Below are 27492 nucleotides of genomic sequence, written 5' to 3' on the forward strand. Positions count from 1 at the left end.
GTTCTACTCTGTCCCATAGGGTCACTATGAGTTGGAATCAATTGAATGGCATACGACAACAACATGCCCTTACTCAAATCACCCTCTCCCTTCAGGCTGACTCAGTCTCAGCCTCCAGAACTTCATATACCCATTTTTACTTTCAAACTCCTTGCTAAATTAACAGTCTCATTGGAATCTTCTTTTCTCCAAGAAGTTGCCCCTGACCACCTTATTCTTTACTCCCTCTAGGTTGCTGTAGTTTATTTTTTTTCTATTTCATGAACAGGTATGCCTTGCATAAAATCTACAATGTGTTCTGTGAAATAGGACGTTATGTGATTTGGATATTGTGCGAACACAGTATTATATATAGGAGAGAGGCAGGCAGGAAGGTCATTGGGCAGGACAGGGACCCCTGTCCTCACGCAGATGAACTGCACGAAAACTTTGGCTATGCCGCTGGTGCTGCGTGGTCACTGCACAGTCTCCGAGAGCCCCACCCAGCCCATGCCCACCCACCTGCTAGGGTGCTTATTCTACATCCAGCGAGCCATCCCCCTGCCCAATGTGCCCCAGGCTCCCTTCCCTTCCTTCCTCCCTACCTGCCATCCCCACCCGGCTAATGAGCTTTAAACTCTTCCACCCCTGCGCCACAACTGCCTTTCCTGCTCCTCCTCCTACCAGCTGGCAGCCTGGACCGACCACTAGGCTAGGCTGCCGCCACCTCTGATGCAGTCTGGTCTCAGGCCCAGGGGTGACGCAGTGGGCCCTGGCTGAGTGGGGCAGCAACCTTGGCAAGGGCATCCCCCATGGCCGGGCATCCCCCTCGGTGGTTCTGGTGGTGTCTGCCTGGTTCCTGCCTGAGGTGAGTGTGGTGGGACAGGCAGCCACAGACGGGTGCAGGGTCCCTTTTCCCCTGCCACCCCAGGGCTGGCGCAGACGTGGAACCTGGAGAGCTAGTGAGAGATCCTATCTAGTACTTAGCAAAGTACATCCACTATGTCCCCTTCTATGACCCAGATTTCTTAACACTATTATAGCCTTATAGGGCCAAGCACATACATGCAGTCCAGCGAACTAACTTTATGCGGCGCGTGACTGTTTACAAGTTTTAAATTCTAGACTATCTTCTTTGTCTCTTCAACTAGACTGCAGGCTGCTTGATAGCAAGAATTCTTACATATACTGACACTGAGAAAAGTTTGCAGACTAGTAATAACAAAGCCTTTCATTCATAGTTATATGTGCACACAGCCAAGAGTTAGACTTCTAACAACTTCCGCTATTCAGAAATCAGTTAAAAATCTGGAACTGGAAAAAAATCCATTAATTCCATAGTGGGCCAAATGCACCTAATAAAAATCATCTTTTTTTTTTTTTTTTTTTAGGATGCTTTCTATTATAAGATATAGTCACCCCCCCCCCACACTGGATTAAATAATAATGGAATTAATAAATCCCTGTAGTTGAGAAATTCAAAGGCTGGGCTGACTTCAAGTATGGTGGCTTATTCTAATGATCCAAACGATGTTACAAAGGACCCAATTTCTCTCTCTTCACTGTGTTTCCACAGTTACAACTTTATTTTTGGGTTCTGGATTAGCTTTCTATTGCTGCTGTAACAGATTGCCGTAAATTCAGTAGTTTTAAGCAACATAACTTTATTATCTTATGTTTCTGGGCTAGAAATAAACAAACAAACAACAAAAAAATGGGTCTTATAAGGCTAAAATCAAACCGGTGACAGGACTGAATTTCTTCTTAAAGGATCTAGGGGAGAATCTGGCCCTTGCCTTTTCCGATTTCCAGAGGCCTCCTGCATTCTTTGGCTTGTGACCACTTCCAGCAATGGCATCACTCTGACCTCTGCTTCTATCATCACATCTTCTCTGACTCTGACTTCTCTGCCTCCTTTTTCCTTTTTTTAAGGACCTGATTACATTGGGCACACCACATAATCCAGGATAATCTTCTCATTTGCAGTCCTTAGCTTTATCACTTCTGTAAATCTGTTGTGTCATGTAAAGTAACATAGTCACAGGTTCCTGGGATTAGGAAGTGAACACCTTTGATGGGACCATTATTCTGTCCCTTGTAGCACCAGGTTGAAGCGCCATGATTTCTCCCAAATTAGCACCCTCATTTGATTACACACTGTTATGCAACCCAGGAGGGAAAAGGACTGCTTCTATCAGTGCCTGCACTAGGGACAGAAAGCTTCTCTTTCCTAGAAAATGTCTCCTTTATTATGATTAACCAATGGACCAGCTCTGAATCTACCACCATGGTCAGAAAGATGGGCTACTCTGCACTCCTAAAGGGACTCAGGATTTACTCCTTCAAATTTGTAGTTGAGAATGTGGTGGGGTGGAAACCTCAGAGCGAAAAATAAAACAAACACAACAAAGCAAAAACTCAACTACATCCCTCATCCCATGACTGTTAAATAGTGAAGGGAGAAGAATAGATCTTGTTTATATTTGTAATTCTATATAGACAATACATATCCCAACTGTCTAGTACAGGCAGTCCCTGAGTTATGAATGAGATCCATTCCTAAATGTGTCTTTAAGAATTTGTAGGTAAGTTGGAACAGGTGCATTTGGTTCTCATTTAGCCTTACTTTAGTGCAAGAAAAGGCTTGAAGCCTTTTCAATGATTTAAAAGCTGTATATGTAGTAAGCGAAGGTGATATGATGAAGAATTTGTTTTGAGTAGGGGTTGGTTCACTCATTTCAAAGTGAGGGCAAATTTACATAACATTAAAGGACAAGTAAGAGCTGTCCCTAAATCAGGTGTTCCTAACCCAGTGACTTACTGTATAACAATTGGCTTTCTTAAATAAGAAACTAAATAGTGGGTCCTTACATTGTCAGGTTTACATGATTCTGTCAGGTTTACATGATTCGATCTGCAGTATAATCAAATTCATAGGCTAACATGTGCCATTTCAGTAAATGTTTTATTTTGTAAATAAATGTGTAAAATATGTTTTAAAGGCAGGTCCTGACATTGGTGGGGAACATAAAGATAGTGAATTTTCTGAATTAAGGCAGGACAATAAATACAGTTCCAGAATGTGGCTCCTGGAAGGAATTATACATGTGAATTTGGCTAATCTCCTTGGAATAATCTCAGAAAATCAATGTTTCTGAAGCCCTCCACCTCCAACCACAACACACACACACACACACACACTTTAGGGTGTGTCTTTTAAAGAAATGAAAGTACTGATTAATTTGCCTTCAGGATTCAAAAGTGTATCTGTATGTTGTATTACCATATTAAAATCCAGAAGGGGACTCTCAACATCACATGTCTTAAAAAAAAAAAAAAAAGAAAAAAATTTTTTTTCATGTCTTATAGACTACCTGAAAAGTGTTAATTACACTGAACTATTTTCTGTGGCTTTTTTTTTTTTTTTTTTTTTTTTTACCTTTCTCCCTTCTCCCTATTTGCACTTTGGCTTCCTCTTTTCCTGATATGGACGCTGACTGAGAGGTGGGCCTCTCACCTGTGAGGGAAGGACTGAGAAGTGGCTGTGTCTCCCAGTATAAACCGTCATGCTGTTAGTTAGAAACATTAAAGCTATTTACATGAAAAGGCTACAAAGTCCACCTGGAGCTGTCGGTCTAAGATGAAAGGAGGAATGCTGGAGTAGTGAGAACCAGCAACTATCAGGAGCTAGTTGTGGAAACAAATAAGGAGGATCTAAGAAAAAGAAAAATAGAGGATCTATTGTAGAAGGTCATTAGTCCGTGGGTGCACGGCCTGGACTTATCTGGGTATAGGAGCCAAGGTTCAGAGTGAAGAGTAAGCTGATCACTATGCCTATTGTGTTAGGATGTTCAGGGTCCATTTAAAGGGGTCAGAATACCACCGACCACTTTGGGTCCTACCCTCCCACTCTCTGTGCTGATGTGGGATAGAGGGTTTTATGAATTTGGTAAAACCAGAAAGAGATGGCAACTCTTTTCTCATTCTTTACTGTTAATCCAGTGGTTCTTTGCATCATTTTGGCAGGGGGCGGACATGAACCCATTTTGCATACATACGAAACCTGAAGATTCTTCACCCAGAAAAAAGAGCATGGGCACAGATGTTAAACATTTTTCATACAATTTTCAGGGTATCCATGAACTCTCCGAAGCTTATCTGCAGAGACCTCTAAAGAACATCCATGGACCCAGTTAAGAACTCATCCTTTAGACCCTGACCTTGTACCTCAGAGGCCTCATGCTTAGCTCATGGAAGATTTGAATGTTTTGAAAAATTTGGGAGTCCCCAAAGACTTTGATTTCACTCTAAAGGAAGCTTCTATCTAAGCAACTTCAGAAGGTTTTGATTTGGAGATCACAGGTGCTTGTACTTTTATTCTAACTTTTCCAGGACAAAAAGGGATGGGTATCAGTAATGATCTAGAAATTCTGTTGTCCAGTTTGAGCATCATGCCAACTTTCCTGATGATGGTTTTACCCTGGATTTTTCATGTCTTTTTTTTTTTTTTTTAATAAATATTTGCATTCTCTCCTCTTGGGACTTGATGAGCTTGGAAGAGTGACAGAAAGTGTGGGGAAGAGAGAAAGAATGAATAGACAAAGTGATCAAGTGAGAAATGGAGATCACCTGCAGCTGAACAGCTCCTTAAAAGACAGAACTTTTACCCAAGGGGCAGTCTAGTCATCATCTCACCCAGCCAAAATCATCCATTCGTAAGTTCACTACTCAGCAAAAATGTATTGGCATGTGCCATGTTCTATGTCCTGAGCTAGCATCTGTGAGGGGTGCAAAGATGAATGACATATAACCTCCTTTCCAAGGATGCTTGAGGTCTCCCAGCAGAGATAGGATTGTTGTTGTTGGGTGCCATCAAGTTGTTTTCAACTCATCGGGACTCCTTATGATGTAGAACTACTCCATAGGGTTTTCCTGGATATAATCTTTATGGGATCAGATTGTCAGGTCTTTCTCTCATGGAACCACTGGGTGGGTTCTAACCTCCAGCCCTTCAGCTACCAGCTGAGAGCTTAGCCATTGGTACCACCAGGGCTCCTTGAGATAAGATCAGCACAAAGAAATTCCATTTAGAGCATTTTCAGGAAAGGGCTTCATTCTTCACCTTTCCTCAGTTTCATGGTGTGTGTGTGTGTGTGTGTGTGTAGTTGATTCACTTTGTGTCCCCAGGCACCTTCTCATTACATGACTATCATATTTATCAGGATATCTTATAATTATCGATATATGTTTTTCTCCCAGCAGAGCTATTACAAACCCCTTGAGGATGGAGACGAAGTATTTTTAAACCTATATTTCTTGAGAACCAGCAGGGAACCAAGAACATGGTAGATGCTCAAAAATTATTTAGTAAAGCATTGGATCATGTCGATGGGAGAGAGAACACAAAAGAATTAGGATGTCCTATAAAAAGAGGCCCTTAGCTGATACGTCAGAACATAGTGAGCTGCCCTTTGCAGGCTGCTTGTTTCTGGGCCTTGGTTTCCCACCTGCCCTAGAACGAAGTTGGACTAAGTGATTCTTTCCAGATGAAAATCTCCCTTTTAGATAATCCTGGGGGCAGAGAAGGCAGTAAACACTCGCCTCGGTTTTGCAGTCAAATAAAAATAATTTCCCGAAGGTGAGCGTCGAAAATGCTAGCTGCAAAACCCCGAGACGCGCACGAATTCGCGGGCTTCATTGAGAAAAGTGACTTCCCACGCTTTGCCCACAGAGGGCATCCCTGCTCATTGAGATGTAGACCAGGCGAATGCAGCTGCTGGGAGCCTCCTCCGTCCGCTCTTTTTTCCCTTCGCCTTCGCCTTCGCCTTCGCCTTCGCCTTCGTCTCTCCCCCCACCCCCATTCCCGTGGAATCTTTGCCTGATCCAGTTCGCTTCCCTCCGGTCTCCACATTTTCCCTTCCAGCCCTCCACTTCTCCGGATCAATGGATAGTATGGCTCCAACTCCCTGCTCACACACCGCTGGCGGACACCCCAGTAACAAGTGAGAGCGCACCGCCTGGCAGCCCCCCGCCTCTCCTCCCGCGGCCCCCTCGGCTCCTGGAGGAAAACCAACAGCATCATCAGCTCTCGCGCGGATCTTCCTCTTCAACTTTACCCATCAGCAGCCTCAACCTTTGAATGCACAGCCCAACCCCAGGATTGCTTGCCGTCCTCTCTTGGTCCCTACTGGATGTTCTGTTTATTGATGACTCGCAGGACCCACGGAGAGCTGGCGGTCCTCTTCTTGCTCCCTCCGTTTCCTTGAGTTAGTTTTCCAAGGTTTAACCGGGGCTAGGGATCTCTTGGACCGAATGGAACTTTTTGCTGCCTCTTTTTGCTGCTGATTCTGGCAGTGGACGAAGAACAAGGCTTCGAAGACAGAAGAGGCGCAGGGGGAGGTGGAGAAAGAGGTGGAGGAAGAGGACGAGGAGGAGGAGGAGGAAGAGGAAGGCGAAGGGGCCCGGTGCGGGTGTGTGCATGTGTACATGCGTGTGTGAGTGCATGTGTGTGAGCGCCGCCGCGGCCCAGGACCCCCGGCCCCGAAGGTGTTGGCTGAAATATGGAGAATAGTCTTGGATGTGTTTGGGTACCCAAGCTGGCTTTTGTACTCTTCGGAGCTTCCCTGTTCAGCGCGCATCTTCAAGTCACCGGTAAGACATTCTTTCCTTTCTTCTCGTCGCACCTCCCTTCTCTAATCCGCTTTCCTTGTACCTTCTCATTGCATTTGGCGAGTAATAAAATTGGGTAGGGGGAGAAATAACATATTTGGCGCTCACTCTGCCCCCGAATTTCTCACGGATGATAAAAGACCACTTTTTTTTTTCCTCTTGGGGGTGAATGATGTTGGTGGCGGGGGCGTGGGGCATCCCTTGGCTCTTTTTTAATTTGGTGCTTCTTTGCTTTTGCAAATGCTTGCCTTGGTTTGGAGAGCTGGCGGGCTGGGGCAGGGAGGAGGCAGGTGATGAGGGGGTGTCTTTGAGAGGAACTGGGTTGGATCCTGAAAGCTTCGGAAACCTACGACAGGGTGGGAGGGGGGAGGTTGGGGCAACAGGGGAAGCGGGGGAAGACACCGAAGTGGCCTTGAGGAAGTATGTGCAGAACGTAGATGGTGGGGCTGAGTCGTTTGTTTGTGAACATAAACGCCTAGCGGTTTGGATTTTTGGACTTGCTGATTGAGAATCTGGAAAGGGACATCTCATGTGTTTTGGTACTTTGGAGGAGGGGATATTGGTGCCAGAAGAGGTGCGGAGTTGCCAGGAGGAGGAGGACGTATTCTCTTCTATTTTTTAATAGTGAACGCAGTTGGCAAATTAAGCCTCCAAATATCTCCAGGGCACCTCCAAACTCCAAATGATTGATATTCGGGGCACCCGGCCCCCTGGCCATAGAGCTTGGCAAGCGCAGTTTCTAATTAAAAATGGCAAAGCTGCTTGAGGATTGGATCAGGCTAAATAAGGAGAAGGAGGGAACTAAGGGATGCTCAGGGCTGCTGCAGTCTCCGGATACGGAGCTAGGGGCTTCGACGGCCAAACCATTAAAAAAAAAAAAAGACCGAAATGCCTCATTGTAACATCCATTCGTTTTGCCGGTCTCAGAACCAGTGTAGATGGGCACTGGAGGAGAGGGAGAGGGCCTGTCCGGGAAGGAGGGGAGAGCGGCGGGCCAGGCATTCAAATCCCTTAGGAATCTACCTTTTCTCAAATATCAAAGAAAAGAAGCGGGAGACAGGGGCCAGGCGTGGGGTCAGAGCGCCCTAACCCTCGCCTTGGAAATTAACAAGAAACCGAACGTAAATTGCGGTCAGGCCCGCGCCTCAGGGAGCCAAGCGCGAGTTCGCTAGTCCGCGCTGAGTGCTGCATGGCCAAGGGTTGCCAACGCGAGCGGACAAGGCGCCTCTTCCGGGCGCTAGGGATTCAGACAGTCAAGCGCCAAACCAGCCCGAGGCTCCCCAAAACCCCGCGCGGCCACCCGCGAGAGGAATCTGTGCGTCCACACGGACCCGACTCCTCATCTCTGTTTGGAACGTTGACGAGAAGGAGAGAGGGAGGTGTGCGTGTGTGTGTGTGTGTGTGTGTGTACGCGGAGGCGCGCGTGCAGTGCGCGCGTACCCGCATCAGCGCGCCCCGCCGCCGGCTCTGCCCCCCTCCCTCCTCTCGGGCCGGTCCCCTCCTCCCCGGCCGGTCCCCTCCTCCCCAGGCTCTTCTCTGCCGGAGCTTTGTCCTCGGCAATTACTCCCGCAGAAAGTGAGCGGGGGGCTATCCCCGCAGCAGAGAATAGGTGTCTTTTTAAAATCTCCTATTCTCAGGCGGCAGACGCAGGGACTCTGCGGCGAGAAGGACCCTCCTTCCCCACGGAAGACTGAATTTGACTCTCTCCCGCAGCTTGGGAGACCACCCCGGAGCGGAGAGGCGGAAGTTCAGAGGGGCATCCTTTCCTGAGTGGAAAGCCTGCCGGGTTAAGAGACTGATGGTGTGAACCGAGCTGGCTAAATTATTGCATTAGGCATAATGTGCAAAAATGGACAGTGATGTTTTGTCAATGGCATTGAAATATTTAAAACCATTTCCCAAGTGACTGTTTTGGGCACGGGGTGGGTGTAGATGAATGAAGACGGGCTTATTTATGTTTTATTAATATCTAAATTCATTAAAGATCCCCTTTCCCACTCATTTAATTTGCTTGCCTAGAGAGTTGGGACCCTTATATTACTGCTTTATTTTAATTTCCTCCTCAACAGACAAGCCTCTGCTTGAAAAGGCAGACAAAAATATGCATATATAAGGCTTATGTGCCCATGGATAGGTTTGTGGTGGACCTAAGTCCTTAAAATTCTCTGCACTTCTAAATCCATTCCTGTTAGCTGCAAGTAAATTGTGGTGCAATTTTTCCAGGTCCCAAGAAAGTGGATGGTGCACTTTTAAGATATTGTTAACTTGAATCGCTCTGGTCTTTGCTCATTGATCTGAGTTTCTCCTCTTCCTCTCAGTAGTGATTTCCCCTCTTTAGGAACCTGGCAGGGAATTGATGAAGAAAGCAGAGTTCACTCTATGAAAAGACCAGTAGGAGGTGCCCTTAATAAGGCCAAGTGTCTAATTTACTGGCGGTGAAATTCCCATTCATCAGGGTGTTTTAAAGACTTTGTTGATTGGTAACAAAGGATTATGGAGACTAACACAATAGCATTGGGTCCTTACCCACTACCTAAAGTCTGAAGCTGCTGTAGATTTGTGAGAAATTGTTAGAATGTAACAAAGGGCACCCCTGGACAGTGTCAGCAGAGGGTAAGGGCTTGATGCTGTGGGATGAGGATAGTGGCTTTTTAGCTGGCTTTTGTAACACGTCATCCTCTTATATATTTGACATGAGCCACAGGCAAAGGCACCAAGGAAAGTCTTAGGATCTTTGGTAAAGTGAACATTTTAGATTTTGTAATTAGTGTTGATGAATGAAGTAGGAGGCATACACATTAATTTTTCATATAAGTTTGGGTTGCATTCTCTTGGAATAAATCTGTGACAATTTAGGTACTCTGGATATGACAAACGGAGCTTGCTGCCTCTTCATCCCTCGCCCCTGTCCCTCCATCCAAAGCAGATCAGATGCCCCTGCTTGGCTTTGCTGTTGAGTGGAGCATGTCAGGACCTGAGGGTGCCTGGGCAGCCTGGCCATCCACTCTTCTGTGAGTGGTGCAGTATAAATCACCAGCGACCTGTCAGAGTATCCATTTCCCACACAGCAGCAGTTGCCCTCCGAGTTATGAAGCATGTGAAACGGCCACCACATGTGTTATGTGGGAATATATTAGGCTTAGTGCATCTGCTTTAATGCTCTTAAAAGCTAGGCTGGCTTGAGCTGCTGATAGGCATTTTTCTGGGGAGAGATTTATAACTTCTCAGTCTGTAGGACTGACATTTATTCTCTGGCAAGTTAACCTCTCAGCAAACTTCCTTACTGTTTTCATTGAAGAAGAAGAACTTTAATCCTAAATTCCTGAATGAAATCCTGCTGAAAGTTTCTCCTGGAGTCCTTGCAGGCTATAGCACGGTTTTCTCAGCCAATGGGACTGTTGCAGCAAGCTTGAGAAGAGATTTGGAGAGGTGAGTTTTGGGAGGAGGCATGTTTTTACTTGTTTCTGGAGAAGGAAGGGGTGGTACTGTATCTTCTAAGGAAATTCCAGCACACCAGTTATCCTCAAAAGCATCTTTTGTGAGACAAAATGTGTTTCCTTTCCTGGCTTGCATTTCCTATTTCATGGATCCAATAGTCTGAAATTCTTCAGATACATGTGATGGGTTTCTGGAACATTTTCAGCTTCACAAAGTGGGATCTCCTAGTAGGATCGCAGTCCTTTGGACACAAGACCTGACTTAAATCTTGGCTTCCTGGCCAAAACACTTTATCTTTAGGTGGTGCACCATGTGTAAAGGCCATGCTAATGTTTCTGAACAGAATATTCCTATCCATGGAAGTCTGTGCTCTCATATTACATTTTAGAGTAACTATTCTTACTATGGAGCTCTGGTGGCACAGCGGTTAAGAGCTCAGCTGCTAACCAAAGGGTCAGCAGTTCGAATCTACCAGCTACCCCTTGGAAACCCTATGGGGCACTTCTACTCTGTCCTATAGGGTCACTATGGGTTGGAATTGATTGGATGGCCGTGGGTTTGGTTTGTTCTTACCATTTCTGTAGAGAATTTACTCTCTTAAACTTTGCATATTAAATTGCTTATTCGTGCTTCTACCTGATGGGATCACGCCATTAGAATACAATGCAATTTTTTCTTGGCAATTTTCTTAAGTTAAAACACACACATACGGACACAGTAGAAAAAGAAGCTGCTGGCAGGAACTGGGTGTTGGATAGGACCACCCAGCCTTACCTAGGAAATTAACAAGACATGAGTTTCTACCCTCCATGCTAAAGAAAAGAAAAAAGCCAAACCCCCACTGCCATTGATTCGATTCTGACTCATAGTGACCCTATAGGACAGAGTAGAACTGCCCCATAGTGCTTCCAAGTCTGTAATCTTCATGAAAGCAGACTGGCACATCTTTCTCCCACTGAGTGGCTGGTGGCTTTGAACCCCAGCCTTTGGGTTAACAGGCCAGTGCTTAACCACTGTACCACCAGGGCTCCTTCCTCTCCATGCCTTTCGTGTGGATCAGGATAGTGCTAATTACATAAGGACACTTGTGGAAACCATTGTGATTACGCTACTGAGTGAACTTCTTATTTACATGACTCCCATTCTCCCCACTTTTTATAAATATGGCTCATATTGCCATCAGAATCTTGCCATCAGGCATCGAAAACATCTTGTTTTGTTTTGGTATTTGTTACGCAGCCAACAACTCAAATGATACTTCTTTTTTTAAAAGCAATTTCTACATGCATAATTCAGTGACATTGATTACATTCTTCAAATTGTACAACCATTCTCACTACCACAGGGTACACTTTTTGTGGATTAATCCACCTCAGATGATAGTCTATTAGATGAACTGTGTATGTACATTTCTGAAAGCCTTAGCTTTGCCTGAGTAAAAAGAATAATGATATAACTCCACCGAGGATTATTTGATTAATTAACTAAAGATAAAAAGTCACTTGGTTCTGGAAAAATAGTGTAATCTCTAAACCGGAATGGTAACTGCTATGCATTTTTACAATTCATAAAATGTAAACGAGGAGTCTTCTTCCCATCCCCCTTATTTCTTCATTATGATGCTCTAGAGGAAGATTTAAGAGTTTCCTGAGTTGTCAAAACAGTTATACCTTAATGAATCGTAGCCTGGAATCTCACTAACTCGCGATTGAAAAACACTGAATTAAATAGCAACACGAGGCTGGGTGAATTGTTCTCCAGCCGGTTTGTGGGCTGTTTTCTTCTCCATGGACTGTCCCTGAAGACACGCAGTTCTCATCTCTAAGCCCTATAGCATCAATACTGCCTCCCCTGGTACAGGCCAGGATAGCCTCTCTCATCTGGAAGCCAAGGCTCTGATCCACAGGCACTGTGTTTAACATGCTGCATCACACTTTGCAAGGTCACGGGGATTTGCCTTAAAAATAAATTTTTAAATTTTCATGAGTGCTTCTTCTAGTGGAGAGGTAAGCTGTACTCTAAAGACAGCTAAGTGGTGTGTTACCGTAGGAGACTCTAGCTCGCAGCCTCTCAGCCAACATTGTTCAAGTTCTAGAGCTCACAAGCATTTAGAAGAGACAGGAGTGAGCGCTGGAGGACTATAGATCTTACCAGCCTGGGCATGCTGTTCTTTTCGTAAAGGGGTTAGCTGGTTGGAATAACAGGACTTCATTTTCTTCAAAGTTACTACTTTTCAGAGATCAAAGGATTTCTTAGTGGTCTTATAATATCAGTAGTATGGCACTGGAGCCCTGGTGGTGCAGTGGTTAAAGCGCTTGGCTTCAAACCTAAAGGTCTGCAGTTCAAACCTACCAGACAGTCCCAGGAGAAAGATGTGGCAATCTGCTTCCGTAAAGATTACAGCCTTGGAAACACTATGGGGGCAGTTCTACTCCGTCCTGTAGTGTCGCTATGAGTTGGAATCTACTCGATGGCAACGTTTTTTGTTTGTTTGTTTAGCATGGCAATGACCCATTGCATTTAAGATATTTCCCTCCAAAACAAGACCTCAAGTGACACAAACGCTAAACTTGTAAACAAGAAAGGATAAGCAATCCAGATTATTTTCCCTGTAGACCAAAAAAAAAAAAAAAAGTGCAAGATAAAATTACATGGTACATATGCCAAGTGGGTAATAGCAAACAATAAAATGCAAATTATTATGCACCTTTATAATTGCAGCACTCAGGGAAATTACGGCACAATTTAGGATCACGCTTTTGATTTCTTCCACATTAGAGTGTTGTTTTCTTATTTTATATTTCTCTGGTTTAGCACTGTACTAACACACAGAAATACAGGTTGGCTGATTGATGATCAAAATTACTATAGTGCTCTAAAGGTCTTTGACAAATTTTAGCCTGAGCTTAAAAAACAAGGCCCCTTTACTCAGCTGCTGAATAAAAATGTTTTCCTTGGCAGTTTAGAAATGCCTGTACTCTGTCCAGTGGTACAGTTTAGAAATACATAATGATGCCTATGATTGAATAGCTCTCCTTTTTTCCTGTTGATGATAATTGGCCCATAGTAATACCAATGCGTCTTGCATTTTATGAATAGTTGCAAACACATTAATCACAGCTTTCATTTCTTAGGGGAAAGTTCAACTGGGAAACGTACAAATCATTTTATATTTATTGATTGTGTTACCGGAATAAGGTTCTTGCCTCTTACCAGTCAAGAATGAGCAGGTAAGGCACGTAGAATTTTCCACAGGAGCAAAGCTTTACTGAAGAGCCTTGCAAGCGGAGAGGAGGAGGGCGTAAGCAACATATACTCCTATCTCATAGAACAAAAGACGGGCCTGAGTTTTTAAAAGTTCTTGGGTGGGAAAAGATTCATGTTTATTCATAGACACAGGCAGGGATATGTTAACTAAGGTGAGCGTGCAGCAGCTTTCCAAGATGGCTCCTGTCCTGGAGGCCTCCGGGATTCGTAGCAGGACTTATTATGGGATGTTGCGCCTGCGCAGTCTCTCACTCTCTGGATTCGATTCCCTGGCTGGGGCTGTAGCCCCTTACTGCCCCTGGTGGAAGGTCACACAGCTATCGCAGGTGGATATTCTACACGTGTCCCTAGGCCTGGTTTTCTCCAGCTGCTTATAGGCAACTTTAAAGAAGTTTGCGTGCTATTTTTAGATATCCTGCCCCATTGTTCTGGAGAATGGCTTTGTTTCTGTGCCCTGGCCCATTTCTTGTTACTTTGTTTGCAGATTTGGAGGCCCATCTGTTCCTTGTCTTAACAAGTTCTTAGGTTCCACTTCCAACTGCCTAGTATCTCCCTGATAGTATAGTTTATTTCTCTTTTACTTGCTTCTCCTCTAAAGACACCAGTCTCTTTGGTATTCCTCAGACAGGCACCCTCCGATCTCAGGGCCTTTGCTCCCTGTCTTAATTGTATTTTCAAAGCCTTTTGGTATGGTATGATTTGAGTGGGAAAGTTTCTCTTTGCTAAATTCTCTGATACCAGAGCCTGTCATCTGCTTCTTGCTTTCAGGGTATGCTGTAGTGTAATTTCACAACTGCAAATTCTGTGACTTCTTGCTTGCTCAGTTATTTCATGGTTTCCAGGGAGGAAGGCACTTTATACCACTTATTATGATGGAACTTAACAGGGGTATTTATTGCAATTTAGAGTTTTCTCTGTTGTACTTTGCTCATGCTTTAAAGCTTGGTTCTTGCCAGAAGGCTACTCTTGAGAATAAGACAAAAACGTTCCACTGAATTAACTGAATCTTTATGATGTTATTTAATGAAAATACCAATTCGTTAGTGTACTGTGACCTGATAAGAGGGCTTATAAATACAACATTATTCTGGACTATTGAAAATGGTCTTCAATCTGCTTTTACATTTTTATAAGAGAAGTAAGGAGTTAAATGTAATTGTTACTAGCGCAAGTGAATTTTCTTAATAGCTGAAGTTTCTGTGTTAAGAACCAACCTATCTAGATTTTACTAATTTTTCACAGTAACTTAAAAATATTTTATCTACTCACTTGGTTGCCTTTTAAATGACATATGTGGAACATATATTAATCTCTGTTTAATCAATCCAAGGCATAGCTATGACTCAGTTATATTACACAATATTATAGGGTTAATTTTTGAAGATATTACATTATACAGGGCTATTCATTTCTCTATCAAGTGGCCATAGTCTGCTACTTTCTAAAAACAAATTTTATTTCATTTCTGATTTATAAAATGCATTTTATCTACTTTCTTGTGTCCAGCTATACTCCACGCTGTAAGACTTCTTCAAAGCAGTCTTTCTCTTCTTTTCATTTGCTAAGAAATAGTGGACTGGATTTTGTTAGGATTATATCTAAAGTAAAAGAAGAGATCCTAAAATTAGGACCTGAGTCCCCTTCAAGTGGAAAAAAAGCTAATTGGTTTAAAATTATGGTTTTGTAGCATGTCTGAAAACTGAATTAATTTGGGTGTCATTTGTTTTTTGTCCAGCATATTTTTCCTTGTTAATAAATGTGGGCATCAGACTAGGTAAACTTCTAGTTTTAACATTTATGTAATTTCTTTAAATAGTACACTGTACTATTCATATGTGAGAGTTTGGTGTAATAATAACCATGCTAATAACCTTGATAACAATAATAATACTGAAACTAATACCCATGGACTCAATAGCAATCTTTTGAATTTTGTGTTAATTGGTTTCTTGAATTTCTTTACAGTTTTGCCACATATGTATGCATCTTTAACATATTGCTCAATTGTGCCTGTACTCAACTTTTATAAAATAAATATGTCATGTGCATTCTTCTATGATTTGCATTTTCACTAAACATTAAGTAGTTGAGGTTCATCTACTTGGATGCATACTATGTTTCAGTCGCTTTCTCTGCTGTGTAATATTCCATGATATCAATTAACTACACTTTATCCAATCTAGAATTTATGGATTTTTGGAAACTCAGCTTTTGGCTATTATCAACAAGCTGCTATGAACATTCTCATATCAGTCACGTAGTTCAGGTTTGCAACCGTTTATCTAGGGTACTTACCTAGGTGTAGAATTTCTGATGCAGAGAGAAAGTATCTTCACTTTTACATGGCAATAACAAGTCAGTCCAAAGCTGTCACATCTATTGAAACTCCTGCCCAGATTGTATGAGAATTTCCCTTGCTCCGTGTCTCCACCAACTCTTGATATTGCCGTCTGTTTAATTAGCCCCAATTTGGTGTGTGTGGATTAGAGTCTCATCGTGGTTTCAATTTGCATTTCCCTGGCTGCTAATAAGGTTGAGCTTTTTTTTTTTCCATAAATTTATTGACCATTTATCATTTCAGCAAGGCATTCCGTGATTCTCTTTCTTCTACTAAGCAACCTTTTGCTTTTAGGCATATACATTATCAGGAATCTAACTTTTAGGAACTTGGTACCTGGTACTGTACCTTGTTTGCTTTAGCCCAGGCTTTGCTTAAGCACCTTTCCAAAATGAACAATTATCTGAGCTAGAAAAGAGATCCTAAGCCACTGTCAGAAACTCATTGATTACTCTGCCTTGTCTGTATCCTGCCGTACCCTGTTATTATGTCTTTGTAGCTGTGAAAGGTAAGTTACAGGGAAGCAGGATAATGGGGTGCCAGGGGCAATCTGAGGCATATTATGAATCCCCTAAATGTTTTGGAAGTAGAAGATGACTGGATCAGAGAGTTAGAATGATAGATACCACATCTGAGATAAAAATAAAAATCTGACCATTTACACTTGGGAATTTTTCCAATCTGGTGAAGTTCTTATGCTCAGAATTGCTGTTACGCATGTAGTACATGTGACTTGTGAATTTCACATAAACACCTGTGCTTGCACATGTACACACCCACATGCACACACTCCCGGTTTTTGTTGGGGTTCATAATTGTTTTGCCTCCTCCCATGGGACAAGCTAATGAAGGCCCTTGGATAAAACAAAGCATGGGAAATGCTAGCAGTGGCTTCTCTAGCTTGTGGCCCCTGTGCCAACTCATTAGAGCTGGGGGTCAAGGCTGAAACAACTAGGCAAACTTCTTGTGCCCGGAGTCCTCAATCCATTGTTCCCTACGTCTTTGCTTAGCCTTGTGGGATCCCAGAAGAATATGAATTAGGAAATCTGCAAAGCTCTCCCTTTCATGTCTAACGTCTGGGCAGGGCTCTTCTTCCCTGCAGTACAATTTCTGGTTACTTTCTCTCTCTGGTTAGAGATCTCTCCAGGGATTGTTTGTTCACTGTTTGCCTTGGGAAACTTTTCAGCAGCGTATCAGTTCTTGCTGTTTTCTTTTTCTTTTTTCGTAATTCATCTTAGAAAGTCCTTTTCTGAATGTTCTTCCCATTGCTGCTGTCATCTGGCTCCTAGTTCCTGTTTTCCATCTCAGTGATGCTCTGCCTCTTTGGTGCTGAAACTGTTAGATAATTCTAGCTATAAATCATTCTTGCCTCCCCCCCTCTTAGCCTTTACTTAACCACACTGCAGATATTTAGTTCATTTAATCTTCCCTCATACCCCTCTGAAAGCTTAATCATGTTGATTTTCTTCACGTGAACTCCCTCTAGTTTGTTTATATCTTTCTGGTAATCAAGGCTCCCAAATTTAATGGGTTCTTCTAAGGTGGCTCTGTCAAGCCACATATTATAAAATACGGATTTACCATAACCTTTGACTTATTGTACAGTTGTAGGTACAAGTTTTGTCTCTCACAACTTGTGTTCTCATTTTTCAGGTAGGAATATTAATGCCTGACAAAATCATCAAGATATTATAAGGATCAAGTCTTTGATTCAAGAAAATAGTTACTGAGCAGTTGCCAAGGGTTTCTGTGGGGAGAGGTAGAAAGTTTAGATATGTTTCTGCCCTCCAGGGGCTTATCACCTAGTGAAGGTGATAGGCACACACACAGCTAAATAGGAACCAAGGCAGAACAAAGTACTCATTTAAAAAGATGCACAAAGCGGTACAGACTCTGAAAAAAATCAACTAAAATGTTTATGCATCATACCATTAATCTATTAATAGCAGCCAGATGGGCTGACAAGGCCAATTCACTCATCTGTGTATTCTTAGATTGGCTGGATTAACAATAACAAACAACCAAAAAAGTGAGGAGGCACAAACAGTTGTCAATCATGTCTAAAGGAAGTTATAGGTAAGAATGGATTCCCTGAGGGTGCAAACAGTGAATGTGCTTGCTGCTAACTGAAAGATTGGTGGTTCAAGTCCACCCAGAGGTACCTTGGAAGAAAGGCCTGGCAATCCACTTCTGAAAAATCAGCTATTGAAAACCCTATGGAGTACAGTTCTACTCTGACACACATGGGGTTGCCATGAGTTGGAATAGACTTGACAGCAACTGGATTGGTGTTTTTGGTTTATAGGTAAGAACGAGGATATCAAAGCCTGGCAGATCAACTTGTTGCTGTAAGCACACCCTCAGGCTCTATGACCTTTTCTTCCCTTATTTATTGAGTGCCTGCGTCCACTGTCCTAAGGTAGTGAGGGGATTTACAGCCTAATGGGATAGAAGTGCTAATCAAATTAAGGCAGCATGCTAGGCACCAGAGAATTGGTGGGCATTAAACAGTCACAAAATGGGGTTGCTATGAGTCAATGGCAATGGGTTTGGTTTTTGGTTTAGAAAGTCATAAAGAAGACTTGGTGGCTCGGTAGTTAAGTGCCGGCTGCTAACTCTAAGACGGCCGGTTTGAATTTACCAGCTGCTCTATGGGAGAAAGATGTGGCGGTCTGCTTCCATAAAGATTTACAGCCTTGGAAACCCTATGGGGCAGTTCTACTCTGTCCTGTAGTGTTGCTTATGAGTCTGAATTGATTCGAAGGCAATGGGTAACCTCAATGGAGACAAAATCAACTCTTGCTTCCCAACTCTAAATTGGAGATAAAGTCATTACAACAGCTGTTCTGACACCTATAGGCAATATAAAAAATATCTGTTCCAATGCTTGACATTTAATAATAGGTGTTCATAAATACTAGCTATTATTAGCATTATCTTAGTAGGGGCTACATTTATCCTGGGATAGTCCTTAAACAAAAAAAACCAAACCAGTTGCTTTCAAGTTGATGCTAACTAATAGCGATTCCATGTGTGCACGGTAAAACCGATACCATAGGGTTTTCAAGACTATGACCTTTCAGAAGTACATCGCCAGACCTTGCTTCCAAGGTGCCTCTGGGTGGGTTTGAATCACCGACATTTTGGTTAATAGTGCTTAACCATTTGCACCACCCAGGGCTCCAGGATCAACCTCGCAAAGAAGATTTTACAGGTACACAGGCAGGCCACACTAGAACACTCCATAATTTCATTGCTGTTGTTGATTTTGGAGACTTGTGAATTAAGGTAAACAGACTCCAACAGCAATTTTGAAATCAAACACAACATGTGTAAGTGAGCTCTGGTTCATGCCTTTGCTGGCTTTGGAGGCTAATAGGTCTACCTAAGTCACACTTGACAGTACAATACCGAGCAAAACTTGCCACCATCTAACACAATGACAGTGGATTTCATTTCCAAAACAATCTTCCCCGTTAACTTGTTGACCACAGCCATCTCCTACAGACCAGTTGATTCCAGCACTCAGCACGAACACCTGGGAGCGAGTGCTTGCTTGGCAAATGTGTCCAAACCCACTGCCATCGATTCCAACTCATAGTGGCCCTAGAGGACAAAGTAGAACTGCCCCCTAGAGTTTCCAAGGAGTGCTGGGTGGATTCGAACTGCTGACCTCCTGGTTAGCAGCCATAGCACTTAACCACTTTGCCACCAGGGTTTCCAGTAAATGTGTAGTGCTAGTTTAATTTGTTCTGTGGGGTCTTCTTTCTGGAGAAGTGACTCTCAGTCTGACTGTGTAACAATGCCCAGTACTTATTAGCCCCCCACTGGTGATTCCAAAGTGCAGATAAGTTTGGCAGTCAGTGCCCCAGGGCCTTACTATTCAGAGAGGTCTATGGACCAGCAACATCCCTATCACCTGGGAGCTTGTTACAGATGCAGAAACAGGCCACGCCCTGTTGTTGTTGTTAGTTTCCATTCAGTTGATTTTCAACTCCTAACCACCCAACATGACTAGAACTGCCCATAGGGTTTTCTAGGCTGTAATCTTTACAGGAGCAAATTGCCAGGGCTTTTCTCCCGTGGAGCGGCTGGGCGGGGGGGGGGGGGGTTCAAATCAGCCAACCTTTCTGTTTGCAGCTGAGTGCTTAACCATTGAGCAACCAGGGCTCCTTAGGCCATGCCCTAGCACTAAAGAATTAGAATCCCAGGTGACCAGGAAGCACTGCCCATGAGGACTGGAAGCCCACTGAGGGACCCCCATTTCTTTTGTAAAAATGCTTCACAATCAATGTAGTCATCTAGCCCCTGGGGAATGCCTTGTCCACACTAGTTTAGACTGAGTTAGCTTAAAGCCTTTTTGGAGGGCTTTGGCTTCAGGGGTTCTTGCAATGGTAAACTACACCAGCATCAAAGGCTTCCTGTTTACGGCTTATTGGCTAATGTCTTTTAGGGAAGCCATGGCACTTTTCATTTTCCTTGAGAAGAAAAGCCCTTGAAAATGCTCCTTGGGTGTTCCGTCTGCCTTTTCCCTTGTTTCATCAATGCTCAAGATGAGAAGGCACATTTTAATAGAATCTGCTAGTTTTCATTCCATATTTTTCCTTCCCTCCACCCCCTTTCCTCCTCAAGAGGAAAAGGGAGACGCTTGAAAGTGGCACCAGAGCCTAGGCCCTTCTGCCCGCCCACCTCTCTGCCTCTTAGGTCTGATGCCAAAAACAGACAAAGGCTCAAAGGCCCTGATGGGCGACCCCATGCTGGACCTGCCTTTTGATTGGTATCAGTCTTCAGGGCTTGAAACAGGCCAAGTGCTATTTGCCTATGCTCTGTGGCAGGGGAGAGGGGCTTGAGGGAGGTTTTCGAAGTGAAGCTTTCCAGGCATAAGGCTCAGTGCGAGGTTTAGAAGTTCCTGTTCTGCACTGCCTGGCGGAGGGGAGCTGTAACCGCGGTGCTGCAAATCAGAATCTGCGTGGAGAGAACCTGGGGATTAGCCGTGCCGATCGGATCACCCTGGACGAAAATCACTGGTGTTCCTCCTGGTGAGAGAAGTTTCTGCTTAGCTTCCCAACTGTAGGGCCTTTTCTGGTCCTGCTGGAAAATCAGTAGGGCTTTTGTGGAATGTTATGTAAGGCTGCTGGGGTTTGTTTGTTTATTTCCTCCAAAGTAAAATTTTATTTATAGAGGGATGGAACTGCCTCTCAGGATACAATGCGTTTTATATACTTTTATAGCCCTGGTGGCACAGTAAAGCGTTTGGCGTCTAACCAAAAGGTTAGCAGTTGAAATCCACCGGCTGCTCCTTGGAAATTCTATGGGAGAGTTTCACTCTGAGTTGGAATCGACTCGACAACACTGGGTTTGGTTTTGGTTTTGGTATAGGGTCGCTATGAGTTGGAATTGACTCGATGGTAACGAGTTTGGTTTTGTTTGTTTTTTATAGCTTAGGAGAGGAGCCCTGGTGGTCCAGTGGTTAAGTGCTTGGCTAGTAACCGAAAGGTCAGCAGTTCAAACCCACCAGTTGCTCTGCGGGAGAAAGACATGGCAGCCTACTTCCACAAAGATTTACAGTTTGGAAACACTATGGGGCAGTTTTACTCTGTCCTGCAGGGCCACCATGAGTTGGAATCAACTCAATGGCAATGGGTTTATAGCATAAGAGAGATGATTTAATCAAACTTTGAGAAAGAATTGAAGAGAAAACTCGTTGTCAAGTCGATTCTGACTCACAGCAACCCTACAGGACAGAGTAGAATTGCCCCATATGTTTCCAAGGCTGTATGGGAGCAGACTTTATGGGAGCAGACTTCTCCATCTTTCTCCCTTGGAGTAGCTGGTGGAATCGAACCACCAGCAGCCTAGCGCTTAATCACTGTACCATCAGGGCTCCTTTAAGAGAAGAGAAAAAGTGTGTTGCCCTTGAGTTGATTCAGACCCATAGTGACCCTAGAGGACAGACAAGAACTCCCAGTAGGGTTTCCAAAGAGTGACTGGTGGATTTGAACTGCTGACCTTTTGGTTAGCAGCTGTATCACTTAACCACTGCCACAGAAAAAGTGGCACACACAAAAAGAAATAGGCGTGTGAGAGAGCATCGTTGCTGTGGATCTCGTTGTTGGAGAATTTTTAAGGCAATCGACTATCCCTGTTTTCCTGGGACTGAGGGGTTTCCTGAGAAGTGTGACTTGCAGTGCTAACACCAGGGCAGTCCTAGGCAAACCAAGACAGTTGGTCACCCTGGATTAGGTACTTACTGTAGGGATGGGTGGGTAGTGGCATTTCAGTCTTTTGCCATATGGATGAGCAATTGGAAGGTGGAAGTCAAGACCTACAAAGAGAAGGGTGTTTCATCAGTCCCAAGAGGATGGGTGCCTAATTGGAGGCTTAGAAACAACTTGTATCTTAGTCATAATATCTGGGTCATTGAGACCTTACCCTCTACTCCTGTGCTAAAGTCAAACTTGATGTCCGAAGTTTACTTTTTTTTTTTTTCATGGTGGACCGCTAACCCAAAAAACTGTGAGGCAGCCATTATCAATATTAGGACATCTTTGGTGATGGTAGGACAGTGTATTTTTTGGAGAAGTCTTGTCTAACTGTTTTGTGTTCCATTGTGCCTAGTACAGTACTGGATACATGTGAATTATTCCATACATCTTCATTAGTTGATTTCAATATAATGATCATTCTCAGATTTGCACTGAATCTGACTATTCTTGTGCACAAGTCATACAAAATTCAGTTAAGAATATATTGGTTTTCAGAGTTACTCAGCTTTTAACTACAGAGTTTATTCAGCTGTCTTCTTCCCCCGATTCTCTCTTTTTGCGTTATTTTTCCTCTGCATACCAATATTAACCATTTTATTGCCAATATTCCAGAGTGATTGTGAAATAATTCAAAATCAAGGACATCCTGCAAGTACTAAGATGAAAATGTGTGGTCTATAGAATTTGCTGTCTCTTTAAGCCCTGCTACAAATGGATCTAGGGCATTTGTCAACTCATATGTATGAACATGGAACAAGATAAAATAGGTGAATAATTACTTTTTATATAACAGTCCCAGGAATAGACTCTGTGTGTTCCTTAGGAGAGTCACGCCCTGGGTCCTTGATGAATCAAAGAATTAAAATTTTATTTATGTAGAAGTCAGTGGAAGCCAAGACAACACAGTGGAGATAAGAGAGATATCCAGAATGATAAGGATAAAACTTCTCATGTTTCAAATCATCAGTCAAGCAGGAAAGGACCTCAGCAGTGGTTTGATCTGGCCATCTCATTTTACTGATGAGGAAATAAAGCCCCAGAGAAGTTCACTGAGACCGCAAATCACAAATCTAAGAATGGGCACCATGAAACATTATTGCATTCCTGGAATTATATCTTGAACCTACCAAGATTTAACTCTACAACTCTTATCAAGGTTTAGTGTCCCTGTCTCTAAAATGGGGAAAGTCATTGCTGAAAGGATGGAATTAAAAAAAAAAAAATGCACTAAAGGATTATCACAGTCCTTGGCTCATAGTGAGCACTGACCTGTTCCTCTTTTTGTCCATTCTTTCATCAATTGTTTACTGAGATCATAATATATGTATTGCATTTGTTAGTTCCTAAATTGACGGGTTTTTTTTTATGGTATACTGTATTTTTACAGAAATAATGCTCACCCTCTATGTTTATTTGCCAGCTGTACCCTCCCCATAAGGTACTTTTGTAAGTGCTGCTATGCCAATTTTTTTTTTTTTTTACATGTTGCTGGAAAAAAATTAGCATAGTGTGCTTACCAAAATACCTCTCTGGGGGAGGGCACGGTTGGCAAATGTAGAAGGTATGCGTCATTTACATAAAATACAGTATTTAAAAACACTTAACATGCCGACACTGTCCTTGCTGAATTAACAGCATGGTTGGAAGAATAAAACCTAGAGGCAGTTTAAATATAGGAAAAAAATTAAATAAAAAAAAGACAAGCAGGGTCACAAGGCAATACATTATTAAGAACTTCAAAGGAGTGAGGGGTGGAGATAAGGGAGAGAAGAAGAATATCTCAGGAAGGCTTCGTGGATAAGGAGGGATTGAGATGGGTAAGCAGGGTAATTGGAGAGGAGGAGAGGCTCTTTCTATGTGGACACTGTTGTTTGCATGTCCAGGCTTTGGAAGACAAGAGAAAAGACGGTACCTACTGCTAGAGCCAGCCAGCCAGCCACAACCGGCACCAGCTTCCGTCCTTAGCAGTGGCTTTCCTCTGTTCACTTGTCTATTCTCTAGCAGATTTGTGAGAAGCTCAGAAGAAAAAGAGAGAGAGAGAATTGACAAGGTCATTGGAGAAGTAACTTTGGCAGCATATATAATGTAATTTTGGAATGAAGAGGCTTTGCCTGCAAGACTTGTCCTAATAATTTTAGGGTGGTCTCAGAAGGACAAATCACTTAGAAAAGGACAGATGCCATCACAGCCTGCATTTTGAACTCTGAGATCTAGTAGCTGAGAAAGCAAATTTAGGCCCCTGCACTGCTGTTATAAGTCTGTTCTGGAAATTAATGTTCCCTTCTTGTTCTTTTCAGCATAGTTTCAAAATATACAGAAAACTTTGATTCAGAATGCCAAACCCTTTTATTACTAATGCATAAAGGGTGTTAGGTAGTCCATCAAAGATTTTCTGTGCATTTTACAGCCAGAATGCAGGTAGCTCAGCCTAGGCTTTGCAGCTTAAATAGCTCTTGCTTTGTCTTTTCTCCCAAAATGCTCAGTCATATAGGATTATGATAATGATGATGATGATGGTGATGCTTTATTGTTGTCTGATACTTTATAATTTTCAATGACTTTCACATCCATTTTCTAAATTCACCCTCCATTACCTCTATCACATGAACAGAATAGCTAATTCATATCACATGTTTTGTTAGTGGGGCTGTGAAAACTGATAGTTATTGTTTAAGGTCACAGAGAAGTTATTGGTGATTCTGGAAGGAAAACTCAATTCTTCTGACTTTAATGGCATTTTACACAAATAATGCGCTCCTTCTATGTTTGTTTGCCAAGTGCGTCCTCCCCCACCCCCGTGAGGTATTTTTGTAAGCATGCTATGATGATGTTTTTTACAGCAACATGAAGGAAAAATTGGCATAGCAGCATTTATGAAAATACCTTGCGAGGGGGAGCACACAGCTGGCCAACATAGAGGGTGTGCATTATTTGCGTAAAAATATGATAATTCACACACTCACTAGTATACGTTCGATACCATTCAAGAGCAAGGACATTACACTTTTTGTCCCCTCCAAAGTACATGCATTAAAAAAATGTCATGTAGCTAGCACCCAAGCCTTAGTTTCTCCTATCAATCTCCAATAAAAAAACCAGGAGTCCTTGGAGAAATGGCCAATTCTAGGACTACGGCAGGAAATATGCCGGATGAGCCTGAGGCATCTTTCATAGGTATTTTTATGCATATTTGACTTAAAAAAAACCCTGTACTTCACTATACATAATATTCTACCTAAAAAAATAATGATAGTGCGCCGTTATTGAGCCAGTCTTTGGTCTCAAGATACGCTTTTGAGTGAGGGAATTTGAATTTAGATCCCAGCTCTAAAACTTTCTAAATGAGAGATCTTGGGCAAGATACTCTGCCTCTCTGTACCTTAGTTCCTCATCTGTAAAATAGGAAAAAAAAAAAAAACAACCTAGTTCAGAGGGTGGTAATAAAATTATTTGAGAAAATGCATATAAATTATTTGGCATGTTATCTGACATGCAGTAAGCACTAAATAAATGGTAACTAGCATGGTTATACTAGCATACTAAAAAAAATTTTTTTTTTTTAATCCATACTAGTCTGGATTAAATAGATTAACATACATATATATATAGAGAGAGAGAGAACCTAGATTGGAAGCCCTGGTGGTGTAGTCATTAAGAGCTATGGCTGCTAGTAAAAGGTCGGCAGTTCGAATCCACCAGGTGCTCCTTGGAAACTCTATGGGGCATTTCTACTCTGTCCTTTAGGGTCACAAAGAGTCGGAATCAACTCAATGGCAATGGGCCTGTTTTTTTATAACCTAAATTACTCCTCATTGTCACTAATGCTCCCCATCCTCCTAAACAGGTCTTCCTCCTCTGCAGTGCCTTCCTTACATGTTTCTAGGAATCCTGAGAGGTCTGTTATATATGAGTTGGTCTCTGCTGGGCACTTTCACACATGTTGCATGCCCACTGGACTTACCCCATTTCCTCAGGCAGCTGTCATCTTCTGTGAGGCATCTTTTTCCTCTGGTGAACTGTTGTTGCAGCTTTGCCTGAGGCTATCAAAACTCTAGAACCTTTGCAGTGTCTGAGTGTCACTGTGTCTAAAGACAGTGTCCCAGCACTGCTTGTTATACTGCTTGTGTCCCCTGTTTTTACAAAATCTCTTAATACAACAATTCATTTCAACTAGGGTCTGTAACATTTCTCTCTATGACTCAGACTCAGTCAAGGGTCTGTAACTTTCTCTCTATGACTCAGACTCAGTCAAGGGTCTGTAACTTTCTCTCTATGACTCAGACTCAGTCAAGGGTCTGGCCATGTCCTGTTTCCTGTCTTACAGGCTTTCTTTGTGCAGAGTGCTAACAGAACTTCTCCCTTAAAAAAGTAATTAAATCCCCCCTTTGTAAATGAGCTACTGCCAAGAGATGTCTACATATTTGAGCTCCTGTACCATGGTTAATCTCATTGGACCTGAGGCATATGTAAAGTACAAAAAAGTAAAATGACAATAATGACCAATATTTATGAAACTCTGTGTGACTTGAAGTGATATGGCAGATATTGCTTACCTGATAATCCTTACCCACTTATTTTCTTATTTAACAGAGTAATAAGTTGATTCTCAGCAGCCATGTGTTGGGCTAAAAGACTCAGATTTCTCAGACTCCCTTGCAGCTAGCAGTGGCCATGTGACATAGTTCTGGCTAAGAGCATGGAATCAGAAGCCTCCTGGAGGTTTCTGAGAAAGTTTACTTTTCTAACCTAGGCACCATCTCCATCTTGTTGCGTCCTTTATGTCTGGACAGAGTGAGGCCTGGAGTTGGAATAGCTACCCTGTATTACACCACATACTGAGGGTGATGAGAAGGAGTTTGAGTCCTTGGTGACTTCCTTGAGCTGCTGTGTCGTCCTGGTACTGCTCACTTCGAGACCTCTTGTTATGTGAGAAATTAAACCTCTATTTGGTTTTAAACCATTGTAGTAGGGTTCCTGTCACAGGCAGCCACACTCGATCCTAACTGCTATAAATGTGTTCCCATTATGTCATTTACTCCTCACATAAAATAATGGAGGAACTCCTTTTTAGATGGAGAAAGTGAGACACAGAGAAGTTAGCCAGTTTTTTCCATGGCCCTTTCTAGTAGATTATAGACCTATGATGTAAACCCTGGAGCTCTGGTGGCACAGTGGTTAAGTGTATGGCTGCTAACCAAAAGGTTGGCAGTTCAAATCCACCGGCTGCTACTTGGAAACACTGTGGGGCAGTTCTACTCTGTCCCAAGGGTCGGTATGAGTTGGACTCGACTCGATGACAACAGGTTTTTGGATACAAATCTTGGCTCCAAAACATATGTTCTTAAAACTATGTTATAATTTCCAGATAAAGAATAACCGTTAATACTATGACACCATTTTTATTATTTTTATAATGTATATTTCTGCCCTCCAAATGGTTAATACTTTTCTATGACTTATTCATTATTGAGACACTCCTAGATTATTGGGTATCTAAATAGAAACTCAATTTTTGTTTAATAATTTTCAAATGTC

At 42.8% G+C, this 27492-nt stretch overlaps 1 protein-coding gene across 1 annotated transcript in view; it reads left to right on the forward strand.

The window, feature by feature from the left end:
• Positions 1 to 6453: 6453 nt before the first annotated feature.
• Positions 6454 to 27492, forward strand: part of DCC (DCC netrin 1 receptor) — a 1314656-nt gene continuing 1293617 nt past the window's right edge. Inside the window, exon 1 of the mRNA XM_049901020.1 lies at positions 6454 to 6630. Coding sequence (XP_049756977.1) covers positions 6540 to 6630 — 91 coding nt within the window. The 5' untranslated portion in view covers positions 6454 to 6539. The remainder of the gene's footprint in view (positions 6631 to 27492) is intronic.

Source organism: Elephas maximus, chromosome 11 (genome assembly GCF_024166365.1).
Source record: "Elephas maximus indicus isolate mEleMax1 chromosome 11, mEleMax1 primary haplotype, whole genome shotgun sequence".
Taxonomy (NCBI): Eukaryota; Metazoa; Chordata; class Mammalia; order Proboscidea; family Elephantidae; genus Elephas; species Elephas maximus.